The 23,086-nt window shown below is 40.2% G+C and overlaps 1 protein-coding gene across 3 annotated transcripts in view; it reads left to right on the forward strand.

Moving 5' to 3' along the window:
- Copa (coatomer protein complex subunit alpha) overlaps positions 1 to 23,086 on the forward strand; it is a 62,295-nt gene that overhangs the window by 1,815 nt on the left and 37,394 nt on the right. For 2 of the 3 annotated variants that reach the window (XM_008840805.2, XM_008840804.3), the window contains exons 2-10: positions 4,420 to 4,533; positions 5,882 to 5,955; positions 8,129 to 8,209; positions 10,868 to 10,944; positions 12,086 to 12,195; positions 17,595 to 17,704; positions 19,675 to 19,774; positions 21,322 to 21,457; positions 22,616 to 22,698. In XM_008840805.2, the coding sequence (XP_008839027.1) occupies positions 4,420 to 4,533; positions 5,882 to 5,955; positions 8,129 to 8,209; positions 10,868 to 10,944; positions 12,086 to 12,195; positions 17,595 to 17,704; positions 19,675 to 19,774; positions 21,322 to 21,457; positions 22,616 to 22,698 (885 nt within the window). The remainder of the gene's footprint in view (positions 1 to 4,419; positions 4,534 to 5,881; positions 5,956 to 8,128; positions 8,210 to 10,867; positions 10,945 to 12,085; positions 12,196 to 17,594; positions 17,705 to 19,674; positions 19,775 to 21,321; positions 21,458 to 22,615; positions 22,699 to 23,086) is intronic. The other variant, XM_029567230.1, reaches the window with a different exon arrangement.

The raw sequence follows: 23,086 nt of genomic DNA on the forward strand, positions 1-23,086 counted from the left end.
TCTTAACCACTGAACCATCTCTCCAGCCCCCTCTGAGCAGTTTCTAAGTCGTGGGAAACTTGATTGTAGAGGGGACCATTAAGAATTTCTGGGACTGGGGCCTGGAGAGATGACTCAGTGGTTAAGAGCACTGACTGCTCTTGCAGAGGTCCCAGGTTGGGTTCCCAACACCCACATAGCAACCATAACTCCAGTTCCAGGAGCTCAAATACTCCGAGGGCATTGCATGCACATGGTGCACCTATATATATGCAAGTAAAACATTCATACATACACATTTTGAAAACAAACAGAAAGAGAAAAAAGAAAGAATGAATTTCTGGGACTGTAGAGATGGCTCAGTGGTTAAGAACACTGTTTTTACAGAGGACCCGGGTTCAATTCCCAGCACCCACATGGCAGCTATGGATTCCAGGGGAATCCACAGCCCTTTTCTGAACTCCGCGGCATTGCATGACACAGGTGCACTCACATACATGCAGGCAATATACTCATATGCATAAAACAAAAGTAATAAATAAAATATTTTTTAAAATAATTAAAGAAGCTGGGCAGGGTGGTGTACGCCTTTAATCCCAGCACTCGGGAGGCAGAGGCAGGCGGATCTCTTTGAGTTCGAGCCCAGCCTGGTCTCCATAGTGAATTCAGGACAGCTGGGGCTACAGGGAGATCCTATCTCAAAAAGATCTAAAAAAATTAATAAATAAATAAGTAAATAAATAAATAAATAAATATTTTTTGGTATTTGGATAGTTGAAATGAGTCTTCATTTTCCATGAGTTCTTTTCTAATTTCTTCTTTGACAGTAGAAAGTGGGGGGGAAATATAGCACTTGAGAGTTCATTAAGAGTATTGAGTTGGAAAAAAAGAAAGAATACTGATTTAGGCTTGGTGACTCCTGCTGAGGCAGGAATCTGCTGCAAATTTGAGGCCAGCTAGCATGGGCTATATAGTGAGATCTATTTTTTTTAAAAAAAGTATTAGCTGGGTATAGTGGTGCACGCCTTTAATCCCAGCACTCAGAAGGCAGAGGCCAATGGATCTCTGTGAGTTGAAGGCCAGCCTAGTCTACATAGCGAGTTCCAGGCCAGCTGGGGCTATAGGGAGACACTGTCTCAAAAAGACAAAAAGCAAAGTGTTACCAGTATATCAAAAAAATTTTAAGCCATGCAAAATAGATGCCTTCATAAACCTGATGAAAAAACATATTCATACAGTGTTTTTACAATTATAGTTAAATACCTACCAGAGTTGGTGTAGTGATTCACACCTATAATCCCAGTACATTGGATGCTGAGGCAAAAGAGTGGCTGCTAGTTTGCAACCAGCCTAGACTATAGAGTGAGACCTTTAAAATACCTAAAAGGACTAGGTGGGTACTCAGGAAGCAGAGGTAGGCAGATCTCTGTGAGTTTGATACTAACATGATCTACATATGGAGTTCTAGGCCAGCCAGGGCTATCTAGTGAGACTTTGTCTCAAAAAATCCGAAACAAAGCTCTTATACCAAAACATTAAATGTACGTGTTTTGGGTTGGTGAAGTGACTCAGTGGGTAAAAGGGTCTGCCACCAAGACTTGATGAGCTGAATTTGATGCCTAGGACCCACATGGTAGGAGAGAACTGATTCCCACACACATATGCTGTGGCATGTGTACATGCATGCAGACACATACACTCACAAATAAATGTAATAAAAACATTTTTTAAATGTATAGGTTCTATCCGGGCATGGTGGCACATGCCTTTAATCCCAGCACTAGGGAGGTAGAGGCAGGCGGATCTCTGTGAGTTCAAGGCCACCCTGGTCTACATAGTGAGTTCCAAGACAGTTGGGGCTACAGAGAGACCCTGTCTCAAAAAGACCAAAAAAAAAAAAAATGTGTAGGTTCTACTCTGTAGCCATCCCACTTTCAGGTCTTTAACCTAAAACACTATGAGGGTAAACAAGCCTACATTGTAGGTAGAAGTGTCTTCAGTAAGCCTTTCTGATAGCCAGAAACTAGAGGGAAAATTTAAATGCTTTCTCAGAGTACTTTATTTTTTTAAGATAGGCTCTCACTATGTGGCCGGGCCGACCTGGAACTCACAGAAATCCTCCTGCCTTTGCCTCCCAAGTGCTGGAATTAAAGGCTTGTACCACCATGGATGGCATAATTTTTGTTTTTAAAGACATTGTCTCATTATAGCTCAGGTAGGCCTCAAACTTACATGCTTCTGTCTTAGCCTCCAAGACGTTGAGATTACAGGTGTGTAGCACCATGTCCACCTTTTGTGTCTATGTGCTGGTGACCAAACCCAGAACTGAGCAAGCCAGCCCTTTCTCATTGAGGCAAATTCCCAATTCAAAACTAGATTTAAAAGTGTGGTGGACTAGAGGGATGGCTCAGTGGGTAAAAGGTACTTACCACCAAGCCTGACTACCTGAGTTCAATCCCTAGGACCTACATGGTAGAAGGAGAGAATTGACACCTGCAAATTGTTCTCTTACCTCCACTTATGCACCATGGCAAATATGCACTCACATTTACCTCAATACATAAATAAATTAATATTTAAAAATTTAAGTGTGGTACCTTTGTTCCTTACAGTTGTTAAAAGGAGTAAGAGTCCACTAACTTAAATATAAAGAGATTCGTGTCATATGTGAGAAAAGTTTGCAGAACAACATGTGAGCCCCATTTTCATAAAATAATAAGGCCTGTGTTTATATATTACTGCGTTAAAAAATCTGAAGGAGCATGCCAGTTACCAGTTCTTTCTTCTGGGTATTTCTTTTTATGATCATGATGGAATAACAAGGACTAGCTTTTCTTTCCCTCCTTAAATTGCTGGATAACTACACAAAAATACAAAGGTTTTCAGACATTGGCCAACAGAGAGTGCAGAACAGTGTTTCTTTAGGGAAGGAAAATAGTGTGAGTCCTGTGGTTTATATTACTGTTTAGAGTTTCCAGGCTGCAGTGAAAGAAGGAAGAGCCCTACAGTCTGGCCAGGGAGACAGAGTTCAGCATTTGGTGCAACAAATAGGGCTAAAATATGCTGGAGAAAATACTGGGAGAGAGGGAGTTACACAAAGAGCATAGGCAGTCTGTAAGGGTTCCCTGGGTTTTTGTCTGGGTATTGATATGCACATGCATGAGACAAAGCTATCCAAAATTTAGAAAAGAACAATTAAGAGATATCTGTGGTGGTATATACCTATATTCCTAGCACTTAGGAGGCTGAGACTGGAGGATTGTGGTTTTGAGGCCAGCATGGACTACCTTAAAGATCTGTCTTTAAATAAAAGGAAAAGAGGGACTGGAGAGATGGCTCAGCAGTTAAGAGCACTGGCTGTTCTTCCAGAGGACCTGGGTTTGATTCCCAGCACCCACGTGGCGACCAACAACCGTTAATACTCCAGTTCCAGGGGATCCAATGCTTTGTTCTGTCCTCCATAGACATTTCATGACATGGATGCACTTACATGCAGGCAATACACTCATACACATAAAATAAAAATTATGAACTTTTAAAAATTAAGAATAAGAATAAAATGGAGAAGGCAGAGCAAGCATCCCTGGAACGTGCACAAGGCTGGAAATAGTTTGTGTTTCTATAAGACAGAATAGAAAGATTTCTTGACATTACAGAGCATTGTATAGAGACAGCTCGTGAGTACTTCCTTCGCAGTGGTTCCACATGAGACCTAGACTATAAAGGCTGCTGTAGACCCGCTGTAACAAAACTTAAGATAAAATCTGTTAGCTGATTCCAACTAATTTGCATCCTAAAATAAAGCCCAACAGTATTTAAAGGAATACTTAATAAATTTACAGAGCTGGGCATGGTGGCACACGTACCTTTTTTAATCTCCAAACTTGGGGAGTAGAGGCAGGAGGATCTCTATGAGATGGAGGCCAGCCTGGTCTATATAGTTCCAGGCTAGCTGGCATTACAGGGAGACCCTGTTTCAAAAGACCAACCCCCATCGCAATATTTGCTATTCAATAAGAAGTCATCAAATAGAAGTCTAATATGGACAAAGTACAAATGATACATGTGTATGAGAATGCCATCATGAAACCCATTATTTTGTATGATAACTTTAAAATAATTGGAGAAAAAGTTATCAAGCATATTGAATGAATGGATGGATGGATGGATGAACCAATGATTCATCTAGCTATTCCTTTTTTTCTTTTTCCTTTTTCTTTGATCTTTTTGAAACAAGGTCTCCCTGTTGCCCCACCTGGCCTGGAACCTTCTATGTAGACCAGGCTGGCCTTGAATTCACAGAGATCCACCTGCCTCTACCTCCCCAGTACTGGCATTAAAGGCGTGTGCCATCACACCTGGCCGCTATTCCTTTTCCTTATCACAGCTGACAGAAGGCGACATTGTGGACCTTACCTCCTGCTTTTTTTTCCTCCCTAGGGCTTAGTTTTCACCCCAAAAGACCCTGGATCCTGACCAGTTTACACAATGGGGTCATCCAGTTATGGGACTATCGGATGTGCACCCTCATTGACAAGTTTGATGAACATGATGGTAAGCTAGTTTCTGAGAGGAAATAAAAGATACAAGTATTAGGGAAGAAAGATGGCCCAGTAGTTAAAGCACTTGCTTCTCTTGCAGAGGACCAGAGTTTGGTTCCCAGCATATGTGTCATTTGCATGGCTCACAACCATCTCTAACTCCAGCTCCAGGGGATCTGAGGCCCTCTTCTGGCCTCCACTGGCACTCAGGTGTACAAGTGTGCATACACATACATAAATAAAAATAAAATAAATCTTAAAAAAAAAAGACATAGACTCTGTCATCTTGTAGGGTAATTTAAGCATTTTCTCAAAACAAGAATTGTAGTTTGCCAAGGATTCCCTTAAGACTAAAGAATGTGGAAGGGGATCCTAGGGAGATGACTTAGTCAGTAAAATGTTTGCTGTGCAAGCATCAGAACCCAAGTTTTATCTCCAACACCCGCACCCATATAAAAAGCAGGGTGTGATAGTGCACCCCTGTAATCTCAGCACTGAGGAGTCAAGATAGGAAGATTCTTGCCCGAATTGGCAAGGTCCAGGTTCAGTGAGAGACTCTGTCTCAAAAAGTGAGTTGGAGAGCAGTTGAGGAAGGTGCCAGACGTTGACCTCTGACTTTCATGTGCATAGACACACACATAAACACATACACATACACACAAAGAATGTGAAAGGGATAGAATCAAAAAAGTTATGAATAGAGGGCCTAGAGAGATGGCTCAGCAGTTAAGAACATTGAATGTTCTTATAGAAGACCCAGGTTAGAATCCCAGCACCCACATGGCATCTAACAACTGTCCGTAACTCCAGTTCCAGGGAATCCGACAGCCTCTTCTGTCCTTTGTGGGCATTACACGACATGGATGCACTTACCTACATGCAGGCAATACATGCATACACACTTAAAAAAAATAATAATAAATTTAAAAAGTTTAAAAAAAGTTATGAATAGAATCTCAATAGGAACCAGCAAAATGGCTTAGAAGGTAACTGAGTTTCATCCCTAGGTCCCAGATGGTAAGAGAGGACAGATGTGTACATATTGTCCTCTGACCTCTGCATGTGTACCATGACACACATGCACCCAAACACATACATACATACATATATACATACATTAAAAAAAAAAATGTAGGGCCAGGTGTGGTGGTGTATGCCTTTAATCCTAGCACTTGGGAGGCAGAGGCAGGCAGATCTCTGTGAGTTCAAGGCCAGACTGGTCTACACAGTGAGTTCCAGGACAGCTGGGGCTACAGGGAGACCCTGTCTCAAAAAGACCCCCCCCCAAAAAAAAAGAATATATATATTTATATTAGAAAGAATAACTTTCTCTAACATACATTACCCGTGTTCCTCCCCAGGTCCAGTGCGAGGCATTGACTTCCATAAACAGCAACCACTATTCGTCTCTGGAGGGGATGACTATAAGATTAAGGTACATCTGGTCTGTCATGGCTGAAAATAATGGATAGGAGGAAGTGGGAAGGTTTGGGAGTTATGGAAGGGACTGAAAGACAGGAGAATTTGTTTATGCAGAACTTAGACTTAACATGCACTCATCCAGCATGCGTTTATTGAATACTTTATATCAGATACTTTTCTTTTGGGTGGGAATTCAAAGATAAGTGATTTCTGTTCTCAAGGAGCTTTTATTTCTAATATGAGAGATAAACATAAACTCAAATAATATTAAGAATAGTTTGATGAGTGATATAATAAATATTCCAAATGGGGACAGTCCGGGGGCCAAAATGGTCATGATATGGATGGATGTGTTTGAGAAACTCCAGTTGGTTTTGTGGAGATAAAACCTGGAGAAGGTGAGAGAAGGGCCAGATGACAGTGCTCAGGTGTTGTGCCAGCGCACAAACATGGAACCATTACAGGGGTTTAAATATAGGAGTGGTGTAAGCTTTACATAGGTTTTATTTTTTCTAATTACTCAGGTGGTAACAAAGAAAAGATTGGATGAGTTAGGCAAGACTGAAGGCATAGATACTGTGCTGGATAGCTTTAGTGTCAACTTGACACACCTGGGTTGAGGGAGCCTCAATTGGGGAATTGCATCTATTGGACTGGCCTATGGCCATGCCTGAGGGACATCTTCTTGATGAGTGATGTCGGAGGGCCCAGCCCACTGTGGGTGGTGCCACCCATGGGCAAGGTGGCCTGTGTTGCATAAGAAAGCAGGCTGAGGGGGGGCGGCGGGGGAGCAAGCCAGTAAGCAGCGTTCCTCCATGGCCTGTGCTCCAGCTCCTGCTTCCAGGTTCCTGCCCTGAGTTCCTACCTTGGGCTCCCTGATGAATTGCGACCTGGGAGATGTAAGACAAACCCTTTCCTCCCCAAGTTGGTAGTGGTTAGAGTATTTTGTCACAGCAATGAAGAACAAACTAGGACAGATACCACTTAGGAGACTATCAGATAAATCCATGTGGCAGATGAACAGAGCCTGAACTTGGGCAGTACCCTCTAAAAAAGAAGAGATGGATATGACATCTTAAGGAAAAGAATCAGTAATTGTTTTGGATGGATGTTGGAGGGATGATACAGAAAAGTAAATGAGATGCCTTTGCCGTATTTTTCCCTCTCCGTGCTGGGGGTTGATTCCAGGGCCTCCTGCTAGTTAAGTCCTCTCCCAGTGAGTTACATCCTCACCCCTAGAAGAGATGTCATAAAGTAGGAAAAGCAAATTAGGAGTAGGTACAGTTTTCTGGAATCTGGGAGAATGGGTAATTCCATAATTGGCTCTGTTGAATTTGAGGTACCTAGGAGACAGTCTAATGGAGGCATGTCTCACTGAAGATATATTTGGGGTTTTCATCAGGAAATAGAAGTGATAAAAGATGTTTCAGTTTATTCCCTAATAGGTTGAATGAGAAAACAAATCATAATTTCAGAAAGTGAGGTGCCACCATCCTTTGAGGAGCCTGTTTCCACACACTGATAGGTCTCAGTTCTTGAGACTTTTCTTTGAGAGGCCCACACTCATGCTCTTAAATGTGACTTGCTTGAGTATCTCTCTTTTTCCTAACCCTCATGCTTAAGCCTATGTCAAAATATCTTTATTATACCCCAACTTTACTTTTTAAAAAGAGAGAAATAGAGTTAGTAAAGAATAATTCAGCAAGTTGAAGATAAACCAAGGAAAAGCAGAACCCTCTAAAGAGGTCAGAATGAGAAGAAACCTTTAGATTGCCAAGTTAGGAGATCATTATTAATCTTAGGTGAGAGAGTAAAAAGAATATTGGCAGGTCTTTGAAGATTGACTAATAAAGGTCAACACTAGAACCAATAACTTTGGGCCTACAAAAACAGATTTGCAGGGCTGAGGATGTAGCTTGGTTCATAGAGTGCTTGCCTAGCATTCTGATGTTCAGCACCATGTAAAAACTGGATATGTGGTGCACACCTATAGTCTCAGCACTCAGTTGAGGAAGGAGCATCAGAAGTTCAGAATCATCATTGGCTGCATGGTGAGTCCTAGACCCACTTAGGGTACATGCGACCCCTATCTCAAACATGGAAGCAAACAAAAAGAAGCCTGATAAGCTTTTCATAAATCCAAGATGTTAGTATCCTACTCCTTGACTGAATTTCTCTTTTTGCAGGTTTGGAATTATAAGCTTCGGCGCTGCCTCTTTACATTGCTTGGGCACTTGGATTATATTCGTACCACATTTTTTCATCATGTAAGTAGCTGTCATGACCTTAGTTATGCAGTAGTCCATAATTCCCCATAACTGTCTACTTACCTGACTTGACTTTTTTTTTTTTTTTTGCCATGCTGGAGATTGAAAATGCTCTACCACTGGGCTATACTCAGAGTAGAAATCTACTTGATCCTCAAGAACCCATGTTTAGGGCTGAGGGGGATAGCTCAATTGATAAGTTCTTGCTATGCAAGAACCTGAGTTCAGTCCTCAGCACCCACGTTAAAAAAGCCAAGCATGATGGCACATGTTTGTAATCCCAGAGCTGGGGAAGCAGAGATAGGCAGAACCCTGGGGCTTGCAGGTCCCAGAGCTGGGGAAGCAGAGATAGGCAGAACCCTGGGGCTTACAGGCCAACCAGTTTCCATGAATTGGTGAGCTCCAGGTCAGTGAGAAACTCTGTCTCAAAAAACAAGGTGGATGGGGCTGATGAGATGGCTCAGTGGTTAAGAGCACTGACTCCTCTTGCAGAGGACCTGGATTCAGTTCCCAGCACCCATGTGGTGACTAACAACAATCTGTAACTCTAGTTCCAAGGGGATCCAGCACCCTCTTCTCACCTCTGTGGGCTTTGCATAGATATACTTATATACATGAAGGCAAAACACACATAAACTATAAATAAATTTAAAAAATTAAAAACAGGTTGGAGAGATGGCTCAGCAGTTAATTGCTTTGGCTGTTCTTGCTGAGGACCTGGGTTTGAATCCCAGCACCCACATAGCAACTACAACTGTAACTCCAGTTCCAGGGGATCTGATGCTTTCTTCTGTCCTCCACAGGCATTGCATGACACAGGTGCACTTACATACATGTAGGCATGGCACTCATACACAGAAAATAAATCTAGCCTCCATCTACATGCACAAATATATACGCATATCTACATGCACACACAAAGAGAAAAAAATGCATGAATAAACTTAAAGTTTGATAACACTGTGTGGTTGATATAGCTGTTCAGGATGTGCAGGATGCCTTCTGTAAAAGGAAGCACTCAAGGTTATATTCAGTTGGAGTCAGGGGGTCTCTAAGAGGAAGGCATCATTTTTCCATAGGAAAGTGTAGGGATTTTATTTTGTTTGCTGAGCTACCAAACAAGACTGTAGGCTAATCCTATGTGTGGTATTGTTATGAAGCAGTAGATATGCCTAGAAAGTCATATAATTCAATGCAATTAGAGTCAACTTCTTTCTTTGCTGGATCTCAGTAAACTGTCTTTTGAATCAAGTTAAGATATGCTGGGCCAGACATGGTGGCACCTGCCTTTAATCCCAGCACTCCAGATGCAGAGGCAGGTGAATCTCTGTGACTTCGAGGCTAGTCTGGTCTACATAGTGATTTCTAGGCCACACAGGATCCTGTCTCAAAGAAAAAGAATGTGATGAAATAAATAAGAATTTGCTGATTGAGTATACTTTATTTCCTTAAAAAACTAAAAAGTTTTGAGGCTGGAGAGATGACTCAGCAGTTAAAAGCACTGGTTGCTCTTGCAGAGGACCCAGGTTCAGTTCCCAACACCCATATAGCAGCTAACAGCCACCAGTAACTCTAGTTCTAGGGGACCTAGCACCCTTTTCTGGCCTCCTTGGGCATTGCATAACATGGGTGCACTTACATACATTCAGCAGAACACTTATACAGGGACTGGAGAAATGCTTCGGCAATTAAGAGTACTGGCTGCTCTTCCAGAAGACCCGGGTTCAGTTTCCAGCACCCACATGGCAGCTAACAACTGCCCATAACTCCAGTTCCAGGGAATCTGACACCATCTTCTGACCTCCAAGGGCACTTCATGCACATGGTACACATATATGCACTTCATGCAGGCAGAACACTCATATACATAAAAACAAATCAAAAGAAAAATTTTGAAACATACAATAAGATAAAAATAAATCGAAGTTTTTTAATTTTTAAAATGTGCCTGACTGTTGATAGGGGTGGGGGACATGGATTAAAAAGTTTTTTTAATATAGAAATTTTAGCATAGGATAGAATGGTAGAGAAAACAACAGCTAAAACATTTAAGAACGACTACTCATGAGATACTATATCAGGTATTGTTTGTGCCATAAAGGACCTGCCAAAGACGCTTGCCTAGAATAGGTTGCTGTCTACCTGGAAAGTTAAGAAAGGTCTTTTTTTTTTTTCCCAGTTTAAAAGTATGTATGTGTTTTGTACTTGCCAAGCTCTTTACTAAACACTAGAGAAACTGTGATAGGAAGTACTTAAGCTGAGTGAGGTGGCACACACCTTTAATCCCAGCAGTCCAGGCAAAGGCTAAAGGATTGTTGTGAGATCAAGGTAGCCTGGAATGGTCTCTATAGTTAGTTCTAGGCCAACTGGGGCTACATAGTGAGACTCTGTCTCCAAAAATCAAAACAAAATAAAACAAAAAAGTACTTCTTGCTAGTTGGGTGTGGTGGCCTGTGCCTGTAATCTCAGGACCCTCAACATTTAGGAGACAGTGGCTATATAGCCAGTCCAAGACTAGCCTGAACTACATAGTGAGACCCTGTCTGAAAAAACAAGGGCTAAGGATGTAACTCAGTGATAGAGCACCTGTCTAGCATGTTCAAGGCCTGACAGAACAAAATTGTCTAATGTTCAGAGCCTTTGTCTGATGTTTTTCAGGAGTATCCTTGGATTTTGAGCGCCTCAGATGATCAGACCATTCGAGTATGGAACTGGCAATCTAGAACCTGTGTCTGGTAAAGCAAGAGGCAGCAGCTTCAACAAGGATCTTAATTCTTTTTAGACTTTTACAGTCAGCTACTTTTCAGAACAGTTATCTCCCTTCACAGATGGGCCATGTTTGCTGCTTAATTACTTACTATATTTGTAGACTTCTTTTAAATATATGCATTTAATTAGTAATATATCAACCTGGGTTTTGTGATGCTTTATTTTTATTTTACATGTATGTTAGGCCTGCATGTATGTAAGTGCACCCGTGTCTTACAGTGACCATGGAAACCAGAAGAAGGGTCTTGGATCCCCTGGAACTGGTGTTATAGATGGTTGTTAGCCCCATTATGTGGGTGCTGGGAATCAAACCTGGGTCTCCTGAAGGAGCAGCTAGTGTTCTTAACCTCTAAGTCATCTCTCCAGCTCCTATGGTAACATCTTAATAATCTGTATGTCTACCTGGAAGGTTAAGAAGGGTCTTATAGTCATATAGACTTTCAGAATAGAACATTTAGTTGCTTTTCAGTTCTGTTCCCATAAAACTTGAGTCAGGACCTAGCCAGTGAGTCTTACTTAGTATTTGGACTGATGTTAACAGATTTTCTATAAGAAACAAGGATTATTTAGAATAACATCCTTTAAGAACTAAATCTATCAAGTAATTTCTACTAAAATCTATCAAGTAATTTCCAGTATGGATTACTAAGATTCCATTTATTTTCATATTTTTATGTTATTAAAAGGAGAGCTATATAGTCTCAGTTCTCCTAAAATTAGTAATATTTAAATGATAAGAATTAGAAAGAGAACTATTGGGGCAAGCAGGGTGGTTCAGTAGATAAAGGTGTTTGCTATACAAGCCAGCTGACTGAGTTTAATCCCGGAACCCGTGTCAAGATGGAAAGAGATAACTGATTCCACAAAGTTGTCCACTGACCTTTAGCACTCACCCTTACCCCAGTTAGAATAATAAAATAATAAAAATAATGTGTAAGAAGAGAACTATTGTTAGTACAGGTGGTGTTGCTTATTACTAGCTCAGAATTGTTAGGCTGTCTTACCTTTGCTTTCATAAAAGTATTAGGTAAACATCTAGAATATGAAAAAACGTACTTAGGAGCCTATTAATTTCCACCTCTGATTTAATATTCTTTTTCCTTACAGTGTGTTAACGGGGCACAACCATTATGTAATGTGTGCTCAGTTCCACCCCTCAGAAGACCTGGTTGTGTCTGCTAGCCTGGACCAGACTGTTCGCGTTTGGGATATTTCTGGTGAGCTGCCCAAGTTCAGGGGACAATCTAGTCATGTCTGGCACAAAACTGCAATTGCTTAAAATAGCAAGGGTATTTGGCTTAGACCAACAAAAGTTAGACTGCTCCATCCCATCTAATAGTGTCTTTGTTTTTGAAGGTATTGGATCTGCTTTGATGGGTCTTCATGTTAGAAGTATTTTCTGTGAAAATTGCTTACTCTAGAAAATTAAATTGATTTGAATGTTTTAACTTTTGAGTTATCTTACTTTTTAGTTGCAATCTATACTTTTAGGGTATTAGATTGAGAACCAAGCTTTCCACTCAAATAAGATATATCTTTAACCAAAAAAAAATTTGAGAATAGATTAATGCAGGGAAATGGAAGTCTTGCATCCTGTTGCCTTATTTAGAAATAGGAAAATCCTTCTGTTAGACTTCTGTAGTAAAGAGCAGAAAGTGGGAAGGAGTTGGTACAACATCCAGAATACCTTTTTTTAAAAAATATTTTTTATGTGTATGAGTGTATTACCTGCATGTCTGTAGGTAACACCCATGTCATGCAATGCCTGAGGAGGTCAGAAGAGGGTGTCAGAGCCCCTGGACTGGAGTTATACATGGTTGTTAGCCACCATGTTGGTGCTGAGGTTTGAACCCCAGTCCTCTGCAAGAGCAGTGCTCTTAACCACTAAGCCATCTCTCCAGCCCCCAGAATATCTTTTAATAAGCAGACTTCTAAAACCATGTAGGATTTGGATAATTAGACTAATTCCTCCCGTCATAGTTTATATATAAAGATTTTTAGATAGAGATCTAACGTGTGCTAATCAGAAAATTTAAATACAGAGAAAGGATGCTACCTGTCACATACGTGGAGGAGCTTTGTGCTGGAGCAGGGAACACCTCTAAATGCTGAGTTATCTTTATTTGCTGTTTTAGAAATTCTTAGAGATTGAGTCTTCTGAAAAGTTGGTGGATAGACTACAAAATAGCATTTCATTCTAAAAAAGGAAGACCCCTTATAGGTCTTTGCCTGGTTCTTTGTGGTAATAAAAGAGTCAGCTTTTTCCATTGTATAGTTAAGGTGATAACTACCCAGCTCCTTCATGACATTGCCTGATGAGGGGCAGGTTAGTACTTGCTGTTCTTAGAAGCCATCAGTGAACAGCAAGTAAAAAATTTGAATTCCTAGATATAACATTTAGAATGTTGTAATAGCAGTTGCAATTTATGCATTGTAGAAACAAACCAAGAGAGACATGCATTACAGTGCATGCCTATAATCATAGCACTGGGGAGGTAGAAGCTCAGGAATTCAAGGTCATCTTTGACTACATAGTGAGTTTGAGGCCAGCCTGGGCTATATAAAACCCTGTCTCAAATAACCAAACCAAAGAAAAATACCTAAAAACAAACCAAGGAGAGAGAACAGCAGTTGGAGAGTAGACTACATCATGCTGTCTTTGCCATTTTCAAAAGCTTAGACTCAAAAGGCAGTGCTGCAAACATGATCATGTTGGAGATAAAGCAGTTGTACTCATCCTCTAGGGCTTTGCCATTGCAGTTTTCTGTCAGACCGACTAGGCTATTTGAAGTACACCCAGATTTGACCAGCTGTGCCAACAGGAGGAGTGAGGTACAGGCACTGTGAACCTGTGCCTTCTCCTCACTGCCAGTACCAGGGAGCTTAACATTCCTTCTTCCTGTAACCGAGTTATGGCTTTCCATAGCATTTCACCATGCACACATTCAAGGCACCCTCTCTGCCTCAGGATCTAAGTGCCTGATGCTGTTCCAGCCGATTAGGGACAGTTATTTAGCATAGTCAGAATTCTGTAAGAAAAGTGCTATAGAAAATACCTTGGGTGACTGTTTTCTCAGTTCTTCCAGGAATGGTATAGTGATGATACCATCCTAATCATAACCTAGCTTTACAGAACATTGGATTGAGAAGGCCCTTATACTGCTGTCCTATGGAAGTACTGTTGGTACCACCTGATGCTAGCACAGCATGTTCCCTGTGGTCTAGCTAAAGCGATTTGGGAAATACATTTTTAAAAATCAATGAATTAAAACCGGCAGTTTGGGGAAATCAGGTAGTTAGGTTATATCTGATCATGAGATGCCCAAGGCAAGAAGTACTTTTCTTCACCTTTGGCATGTAGAAAACATGTTTTCCTCAAAATTATGGGCCATAGATGAAGAGATAGAGGAGTGTGGCCTCAATGGGGCTTGTGCTTGCTCTTGAATGTGTGGATTGCATGGATTGCTATGTAAGACTGCAATTGCTATAATTTGTATATGTCATAGTGGAACTTTTGTGTTGTTAACTTGCTATACTAATGTGAATGCTCTCTTTACTGTTCTAAGTGTTTTTCTGTACTCAGCTTTGTTGATGTCAAGTAATCCCTTAACCAGAGTGGAAGGAGATGCTTTGTTATTTAAACAAGTAGAAGAGCTTTTGGGTTAGACTTTTTACTCTTTTTCCTTTTCTCAAAATTAGCATGCTTTTCAGGATTCCATTTTGCTTTAGTTCAAATCAATCTGAATACAGGAAGAATTAGCTTTCAGCTCTCTTAGGGACCAGCACTAATATTTCTGAGTAAGAGAATGAATACTCCCAAATTTAGAGGAGTGGTGAAATTTTAAACTAGTTTGGCTATCTTTTTGAAAAGAACACTCTCTAAGCCAGTGAATAAGCACCAAGAGAATGTAGCAGTCTTTAAAAGAAAAGCTGTCACATGATAACCACTCCCATGTGAATTGAGCCCCTGGAGCTTAGTGTAACCCGAATCTACTGTGTTAGCTTGGCAAAAGCTATTTAAAAGGGAATATATTTAAACCTAACTGTGGAAGATAGGTTACTCTTTTAGCTTGTACTTCCAAGTAAACTGACAGTTAACTTCTTTTAATATGCTTATATCTTTGCATGTCAAGTCCATGTAATCCAGGCTCACTCTATGAAATATCCACTAAAAAAAATATTAATATGCTGCCAAATCCTATCTTTATCCCTCCCTCTTTGCTGCTTCCCTGGTCCCCACTGGGAGGCATACATGAACTGGTCCATTCTGAGAGTGCTCTCTTATCCCTCTGGATTTGGGTAGCTGCTGTAGAAATTTTCCATCTGTCGCTCAGTCCTAGTGAGTGGCTTGTTGAAGCCTCAAATATTTCTTTGCTAAGTATCTTTTCACTGCCTGTCACGATTCATCTGTTTCACCCTTCTCCTTTTCCTGGATCATTACAGGCAAGTGCAACAAAGGCTTCCATTCTGTCATACAGCCTTCCCTTTAATGTGTTTGTTGAAGCTTATTGGAGGTGAAGTTCCTCACAGCTGTCTTTGTATCTTTCTTTGAATCTGTTTTATACACCAGACCTATGAGAAAAAGTTGACAGATCCTATTAAAGGGACAAGTTAAATGAGGAAAAGGGGGCAGCCTAGTGATAATGTATTTGTGAAAGTTGGGGAGGGGTTTCTTTGTTTTTAGCATCAGCTGTATGTCTCTATACCTAGTGGCTAAATCCTCCTCTAGAACAGGAGACAAGATGGTTAAAACTGCCATGGCTATTTAAGTTCTTGCTTCTCTAATGCTGATGGTAGGGGCCATTGTAACAGAAGACCTACAGTGTAGTTTCAAAACAGTGAGGATACATTCACTCATTAAATTTAAGTGTTCTTACAGCTGGGTGTAGTGACACACGCCTTTAATCCTAGCACTCGGGAGGCAGAGGCAGGCAGATCTCTCTTGAGTTCAAGGCCAGCCTGGTCTACCTAGTGAGTTCTAGGACAGCTGGGCTACAGGGAGACCCTGACTCAAAAAGAGAGAGAGAGAAAAAAAATGTAAGTGTTCTTTTCTTTAGAGATGCCAGATTTTAGGTTGAAGCTACTTGAGTTTTTTTTTTCAATGATATATTTTATTTACTCTGTTTAAAATATCTTTAAAAATTTAGCAAGTATTAAGTTATTTGATCTTCTATTTTCTTCCCCAAATATTTGAAAAGCTAGAATTTTAGAGGCTGGAGAGATGTCTGAGTAGTTAAGAACAATTTAGAGTGTTTGCTGTTAAAGGTCCAGAATTCAGTTCCTAGCACCCACATTGGGCAGCTCACAACTGCCTGCATTCTAACACCAGGGGATCTGATGACTTCTTTGGGCACCTGGACACACAGACACATACCTGCCCTTCCCCCCTTACATACATTCATACCCATAAGTAAAAATTAAAGCTGAAAGAAGAAAGATAGGATTTTAGTCCCAGTTGTGTTTTCTTATGCATAAACTGGTATAATTATACTGTTTACCTATCTCAGAGGGTTGTTGTCATAATCAAATCATATATGATAGAGTGCTTTGAAAACCACAAAGTGCTGCCAAATATGTTAGTAGTATTGTTTCTATAAATGTTTCTAACATAAGTAGTCACCTTCGCCTCATCATTCCCTACTTTTTGAAACAAAGTCTTACTATGTAGTTCAGGCTAGCCTGAAACTCACTATATAGCCCAGGCTAGCCTAAAGCTCACGATGTAGCCCAGGCTGAACTTGTGGCAATCCTATCTCTGCCTCCTAAGTGCTGAAATTACAGATGTGAGCTGCTGAGCCATATTTCAGGTAGTCTGTTTTTAAAGATGAGCCATGAATGTGGGTCTGCCCATATGTAAGACACTTCTTATCCTGGTATATTTTGCCTTCTGTTTTAAAATTCTGTATTAATTCAGTGAAACCAATCTCCAGAAGTTTTAATGGAAAAAATACTTATATTCATATTTATAACCATCCTTTTAAGCAAAAATATGAAAAGACATGACAGTTTTAATTATCCCGTGCCCTGACAAGAGGCAAGTAGATGGTATAGGTATGCTTTTTACTAGTCTTTTACTGCTTTTCTTCTCATAGTGTTTGTAATGTTCTTCCACACCAGATAGCTGTTTGTTCTTCATTTGTCTAGTTTCTGTAACCCATGTGGAATGTCCCTATAAGTTGTGTCAAAGCTTCCATTTGGAAAACCCTCAACTGTAACCTCCCCCAATGACTTTGCTTTAAAATTTTTTGAGGTGATGGAAAAAGATTACAGATTTCATGACGCTAAAAGTGAACACTGAATGTTTACCATTTGAGGCCACATTTTTGAGAATGTTAAAGAATGGAAAGTGGGCATTATCTGAAATAGACAGCTCTCAAGGTAAGAGTTGAAGAACTTAGTTGTATCAAGTTTGGATTGGCTCCCAGGAGGGGGTCTTTTAAGTGTTAAGAAAGAAGGGAGGTATGAATAGGTAGGTGCTTTTCAGTCTCTGTAAATTTCTTTTCCCCTTCTTACTCATTTTACCTTAGTCTATCAATGTACCTTTCTGTTTCTGTTACTGTGCACTCATTAATAACATTATGTTTGCATCTTTCATTCTACTCCTTAACCCTCCAAGGTCTAAGGAAAAAAAACTTGTCCCCCGGTGCAGTGGAATCAGATGTGAGAGGAATAACCGGGGTTGATCTGTTTGGAACTACGGATGCAGTGGTGAAGCATGTACTGGAGGTATTTGTCTCTGTTGCCACTGGTGCGGAAGGCTGTCCTTGAGAGAAAGTCTGCTTTTCATTTTCTCTTCTTATTTTTATTTGTTATTGTGTATGTGCATGCACATGCATATATATGACCTACATATGAGGATATGTGTGCTACAGATCACAGGTGGAGAGCAGAGAGCAACTTTATGGAGATAGTTCTCTCCTATGTGGGTTTGGGGATTGAGCACAGGACACCTGGCTTGTGTGGCCAGCACTTTTAACTGCTCTCATTTTTTCATTCTTTCAGCAAATGTATATTAAGTGCCAGATACTGTTTGAGGTTTGGGGAATAGAATTGGGAATGAGCCAACAAAGAAATGAAGATTACGTATCACATCAGGGAGATGTAGGTCATCTTATAAACCCAGTGTGGAGAAAGGAAGAAAGTTCTGCCACTGTCCCATAGCAGAGCCCATTCTTAGGTCTCTTGAAAAGAGGTAACCAAATGAAGTTTAGTGAAAATTACCAGAAACCAGTCACAAGTAACTTTGTTAATGGTGAGAAATAGAAAAACATAAGGAAAGGAAACTAGGTTTTCTAAAATATTTTTAAAGAACCTGATCCTTACGGCTATTTACTTAAATATGTGCTATTTAACCTCAATTAAGCAGTTTACCGGAGTCCATGTGTGTGTAATAAATGGAAAGATTAGGATTTTTACTTTGCCTCTGTCTGAACTCAAAACTCAGATGCAGTTCTAAGCAAAAATATTTCTAAATCAAAACTTCATTATCCATGATTCTGTCAAAGTAATGAAATATAACTGTATAAGTAGGATATAGGATCTCTTGAAATCAGAGTTCTTAAACTTTTTGGTCTTTATATTCTTAAAATTTAATAAGAATTCCAGAAAGTTTATGTGAATTCTGTCTGTCAATTTTAGCCACATTTGAAATTAAAAGAGGTAGAGGTTTTTGTTTGTTTATGTGTGTTTTGTTTTGTTGGTGCTGGGAATTGAACCTTGCACATAGTAAGCACATGCTTTACCACTGAGCTACCCCCTTCCCCAAGTCTAAAACTGAGACCCTTTGAAAGCACGGTCTGTGTCAACACATATCTCATTAGCTGTCAGAGCAATGATGTCATCGCCCATCAAAATCCTGTGGAAAACTCCAATGTGTAGTCATGATCAATAACAGCAAAAAGACAAATAAAGACTTAGAAGGGTTAAAAAAATAGTTTTTTTGAGACAGGGTCTCCCTGTCAAGCTGTCCTGGAACTCACTATGTAGACCAGGCTGGCCTCTGCCTCCCAAGTGCTGGAATTACAGGCATGTGCCACCACGCCCGGCCTTAGAAAATAATTTTGAACTTGTAGACTTTCTAAAAGGATCTTGAGACTTCTCCAAGGGATTATAGAACATACTTTGAGAATTTCTGCATTAATTTATAAAATAGACCTTTATACTTGAGATGTTAATAATTAGAGAACTAAAACATAGAGAAGTAAAAAGGAAGGTAGAACATTCCAAATGCAAGTAAAGTTGAATTTTGTGGTGGAAGTATTTGGAAATTCCCATGAGTATTTGAAGTAATATTGGACAGATTGACATGGTTGTTCTAATGTTCAAAGCCTTACAGTAAGCCAGATATGATGGTGTACGCTGTAATTCCAGGAACCTGAAGCAGAAGGATCTCAAGTTTGAGGCCAGCAAGACTCTGTCTCAGAAAAAATCATGCACAAAAAGTACCAAATCGAGAGAGAGAGAGAAAGCACAGTGGACAATCCCTTGAGTCTTTTTACTTGAAGAGTATCTCAGAAGGCTGGGGATGTAGCTTAGTGGTAGAGTGCTTACCTAGCCATGCAAGTCTCTGAGTTTGATCCCCAGTAATGCAGAAAAAGAAATCAGAGAAATTCTTTGTTATAAACACCAGCATGATTTGCTTTGAACTGTGTTTTCAAAGCTGTCTCAGAGGAACTGCATTTTCTTTTTTTTAACAGGGTCATGATCGTGGAGTTAACTGGGCTGCCTTCCACCCCACTATGCCCCTTATTGTCTCTGGGGCAGATGACCGGCAGGTGAAGATCTGGCGCATGAATGGTGAGTAAATCAGGTGATGGTGTTGCCTTGTCTAATAAACTGGCTTCTGACCAGCAAGGAAGTAGCCAGGTCTTCTGGACTTTGACCTGTTTTCCTGCTGTAGGTAATTGCTCCCTGCTAGTTCTAAATGGACAGACATTGCCTTTCCCCAATTTTTTTCCCTTGGCAGTTTTTTCCCAGGAGAGACTTGAACATCATTATAAATAAGAATTCATGCACTCATTTGACAAATACTGAGTAACTGCTATGTATTAGACATTATTCAGGTCTGTTTATGTAATTGTGACTAAAAACTCCCATCTTACGGAGTTTATATTTGTTCTAAAATGACAGCAAATAGCCAGACATGGTGGTATATGCCTTTAATCCCAGCACTTGGTCAGGGGTGGGTGTGGGGTAGAGACAGGCGGATCTTTGTGAGTCTGAGGCCAGCCTGGTCTAAATAGCAAGTTCCAGGCCAGCTGGGGCTACAGGGAGATCCTGTCTCAAACAGACAAAAACAAAAAATAATTAAGATGGCAATGAGTGTTAGATACTGTAAGGATAAAGCAGTGTAAAAGTGTAGTGATGGAATATAGTTGTTGCAGGCAATCAAGGGCCAAAATAAAAGAACAGAGATATACAAAAATTGGAGCTGGGATGGTATGTACTGCTAGCTCCAGAGACTCAGGAGGCTGATGCAGTAATATTATTTGGTCATAGGAGTTCAAAGCCAGCTGTGCAGCATACCAAGAGCCCATGTCAAAAACTAACCAAAAACAGATAAGGGGGATAGAGAGATGGCTAAGTGGTTAAGTGCACTGGCTACACTTGCAGAGGACCTTGGTTCGGTTCCTAGCACCCACATGGTGGCTTACAACTGTAACTCCAGTTCCAAGGGGATCCAACACCCTCTTCTGGCCTCTGTGGGTATTGCATGCATGTGGTACACTTGTATATGTGTAGACAAAACACTCATGCACCTAAAGTAAAAATAAATTTTAAAAATTTAAGGCTACCAGCATGCCTTTAATCCTAGCCCCCAGGAGGCAGAGGCAGGCAGATCTTTGTGAGATCAAGGCCAGCCTGTTCTACCTAGTGAGTTCCAGCCAGCTATGGCTACATCTGTCTCAAAAAAAAAAAAAAAAAAAAAAAAAAAAACCAAACAAACAAAACTCAGGCTTAAATTAAATAAACTGCCCCATTGAAAAGAAGTTAATTTAGTATTTTGGAGTAGTGCATCGTAGATAAGCATGATGGCACATCCTGCAGTTTGAACACTCATGAGGCTGAGGCAAGAGGATTACAAGTACTGGAGAGATGGCTTTTGCAAAGAACCTGAGTTTGTTTCCAGTACTTGTGGTAGGCAGCTCACAACCACTTGTAACTTCAGCACCAGGGGATCTGATGCCTCTTTCAGGCATCTGGGTACTGCAATCATGCACAAACACACAGGCATAATTAAGAATGAAAGTAAAATATTCAAACACAAGAGGCTGTCAAGATTACAGATTCCAAAGTTACAATAAGGTATTGTGAGAACCTAATTCACTACTTTTGTTCTTCAGAATCAAAGGCTTGGGAGGTTGACACCTGCCGGGGCCATTACAACAATGTGTCTTGTGCTGTCTTCCACCCTCGCCAAGAGCTGATCCTCAGCAATTCTGAGGACAAGAGTATTCGAGTCTGGGATATGTCTAAGAGGTAAGGGAATTGTCCATGTTACGTGACCAGACCCAGGAGAAGGTCCCTTTCTCAAGGTTTCTCCTTTTGAAAGTTAAGACTAGAAACCAGGAATGGTGGCATATACCTATAATGTCAGCCCTTGGGTATTAGGGGAGGATCAGGAGTTCAAGACCATCTTCTGCTACATAGCAAGTTCAAGGCCAGTCTAGGCTTCCTGAGAGCCTGTCTCAAAAAAATTTAAGAACCAGCAACGGGGCTGGAGAAATGGTTCAGTACTTAAGAGCTCACTGCTCTTACAGAGAACTCAAGATCAATTCCCAGTACCCCCATCAAGTAGCCCTCAACAGGCTGTAACTCCACCTCTGGGGGTATCCAACACCTCTGCCTTCTGGCATCTCCTGCACACAGGCACATACCCACCCATAGGTGCACACATACACATACATATAACTAAGAATAACATAAATCTTTATAAAAGAAGGGGTAGTGAGATGCTTCAGCAGGTAAAAGCACTTTCTGTACAAGCCTAACAATCTGAGGTCAATCTCCAGACTCCTTGGTGGAAAGAGAGAATCAACTCCCACAGTTGTCCTCTGACACCATACACAGTAATAATATAAATAGTTTTAATCCCCACCCCCCAATAAAGGAAAGGAAAAGAAAATTTAAAATGCTTCTTTTTGTCTCTTCAGCATGAAGAAAAATTAAATCTTCTAGTATGAAAACTTGATAGAGATATTACTTACTGGTAAAATGCTTACCTACCATGCATGAGGCCCCAGTACTATAAAAAAATAGCAAAGCAAAAAACAACAAAGAAATCTAAAGATCAGCAAGTATTAATTTTCTATTATATTAAAAATCTCCTTATATTCTTTTATCTTCTAAATTTAAGTATCTTGTTCTTCACTAATTTTTTAGCTAAGGAGGGAAGAAATATGAAAGTCTAGTAGGAAGTTATGAAATAGAGAGAAATTGACATGTCAATAGGGTCAGTTTGAAGCCTTCTTTTCTTGTTCTGTTCTGTGGTATATTTGATCAAGATACATAAGTTCACTTAATGCAGTTTGCTGTACCTAATACACTTTTTAAGTCAGCTTGTAATCTTTCTATTCCTATATGACGTGCTGAAGGTTCCTAATTAATGTCTTTCTTTGTTTACCTTTGCTTTCCTAGGACTGGGGTTCAGACCTTCCGCAGGGACCATGATCGTTTCTGGGTCCTGGCTGCCCATCCCAATCTTAACCTCTTTGCGGCAGGTAAAGACCATTTCTTCTCTTTTCCTTGCTGTGGTTTACATAAAAGTTTGTAAGATTTGAAAATAATTCCTCATTAGCTTTGTCCCAAGTAAATGATAATAGAAAACAAAGATAAGCAGAATTCTTAGTACTTCTAATTGAACCTTTTCTCCTTTTTTTCAAACACTTTTTTTTTTATTTTATTTTTTTTACAATTAAAGTTACAGTTTTAACAATATACAACCATTTCTTCTCTTTTCCTTGCTGTGGTTTACATAAAAGTTTGTAAGATTTGAAAATAATTCCTCATTAGCTTTGTCCCAAGTAAATGATAATAGAAAACAAAGATAAGCAGAATTCTTAGTACTTCTAATTGAACCTTTTCTCCTTTTTTTCAAACACTTTTTTT

Source organism: Nannospalax galili, unplaced genomic scaffold, assembly GCF_000622305.1.
Source record: "Nannospalax galili isolate Female #2095 unplaced genomic scaffold, S.galili_v1.0 scaffold579, whole genome shotgun sequence".
Lineage (NCBI taxonomy): Eukaryota > Metazoa > Chordata > Mammalia > Rodentia > Spalacidae > Nannospalax > Nannospalax galili.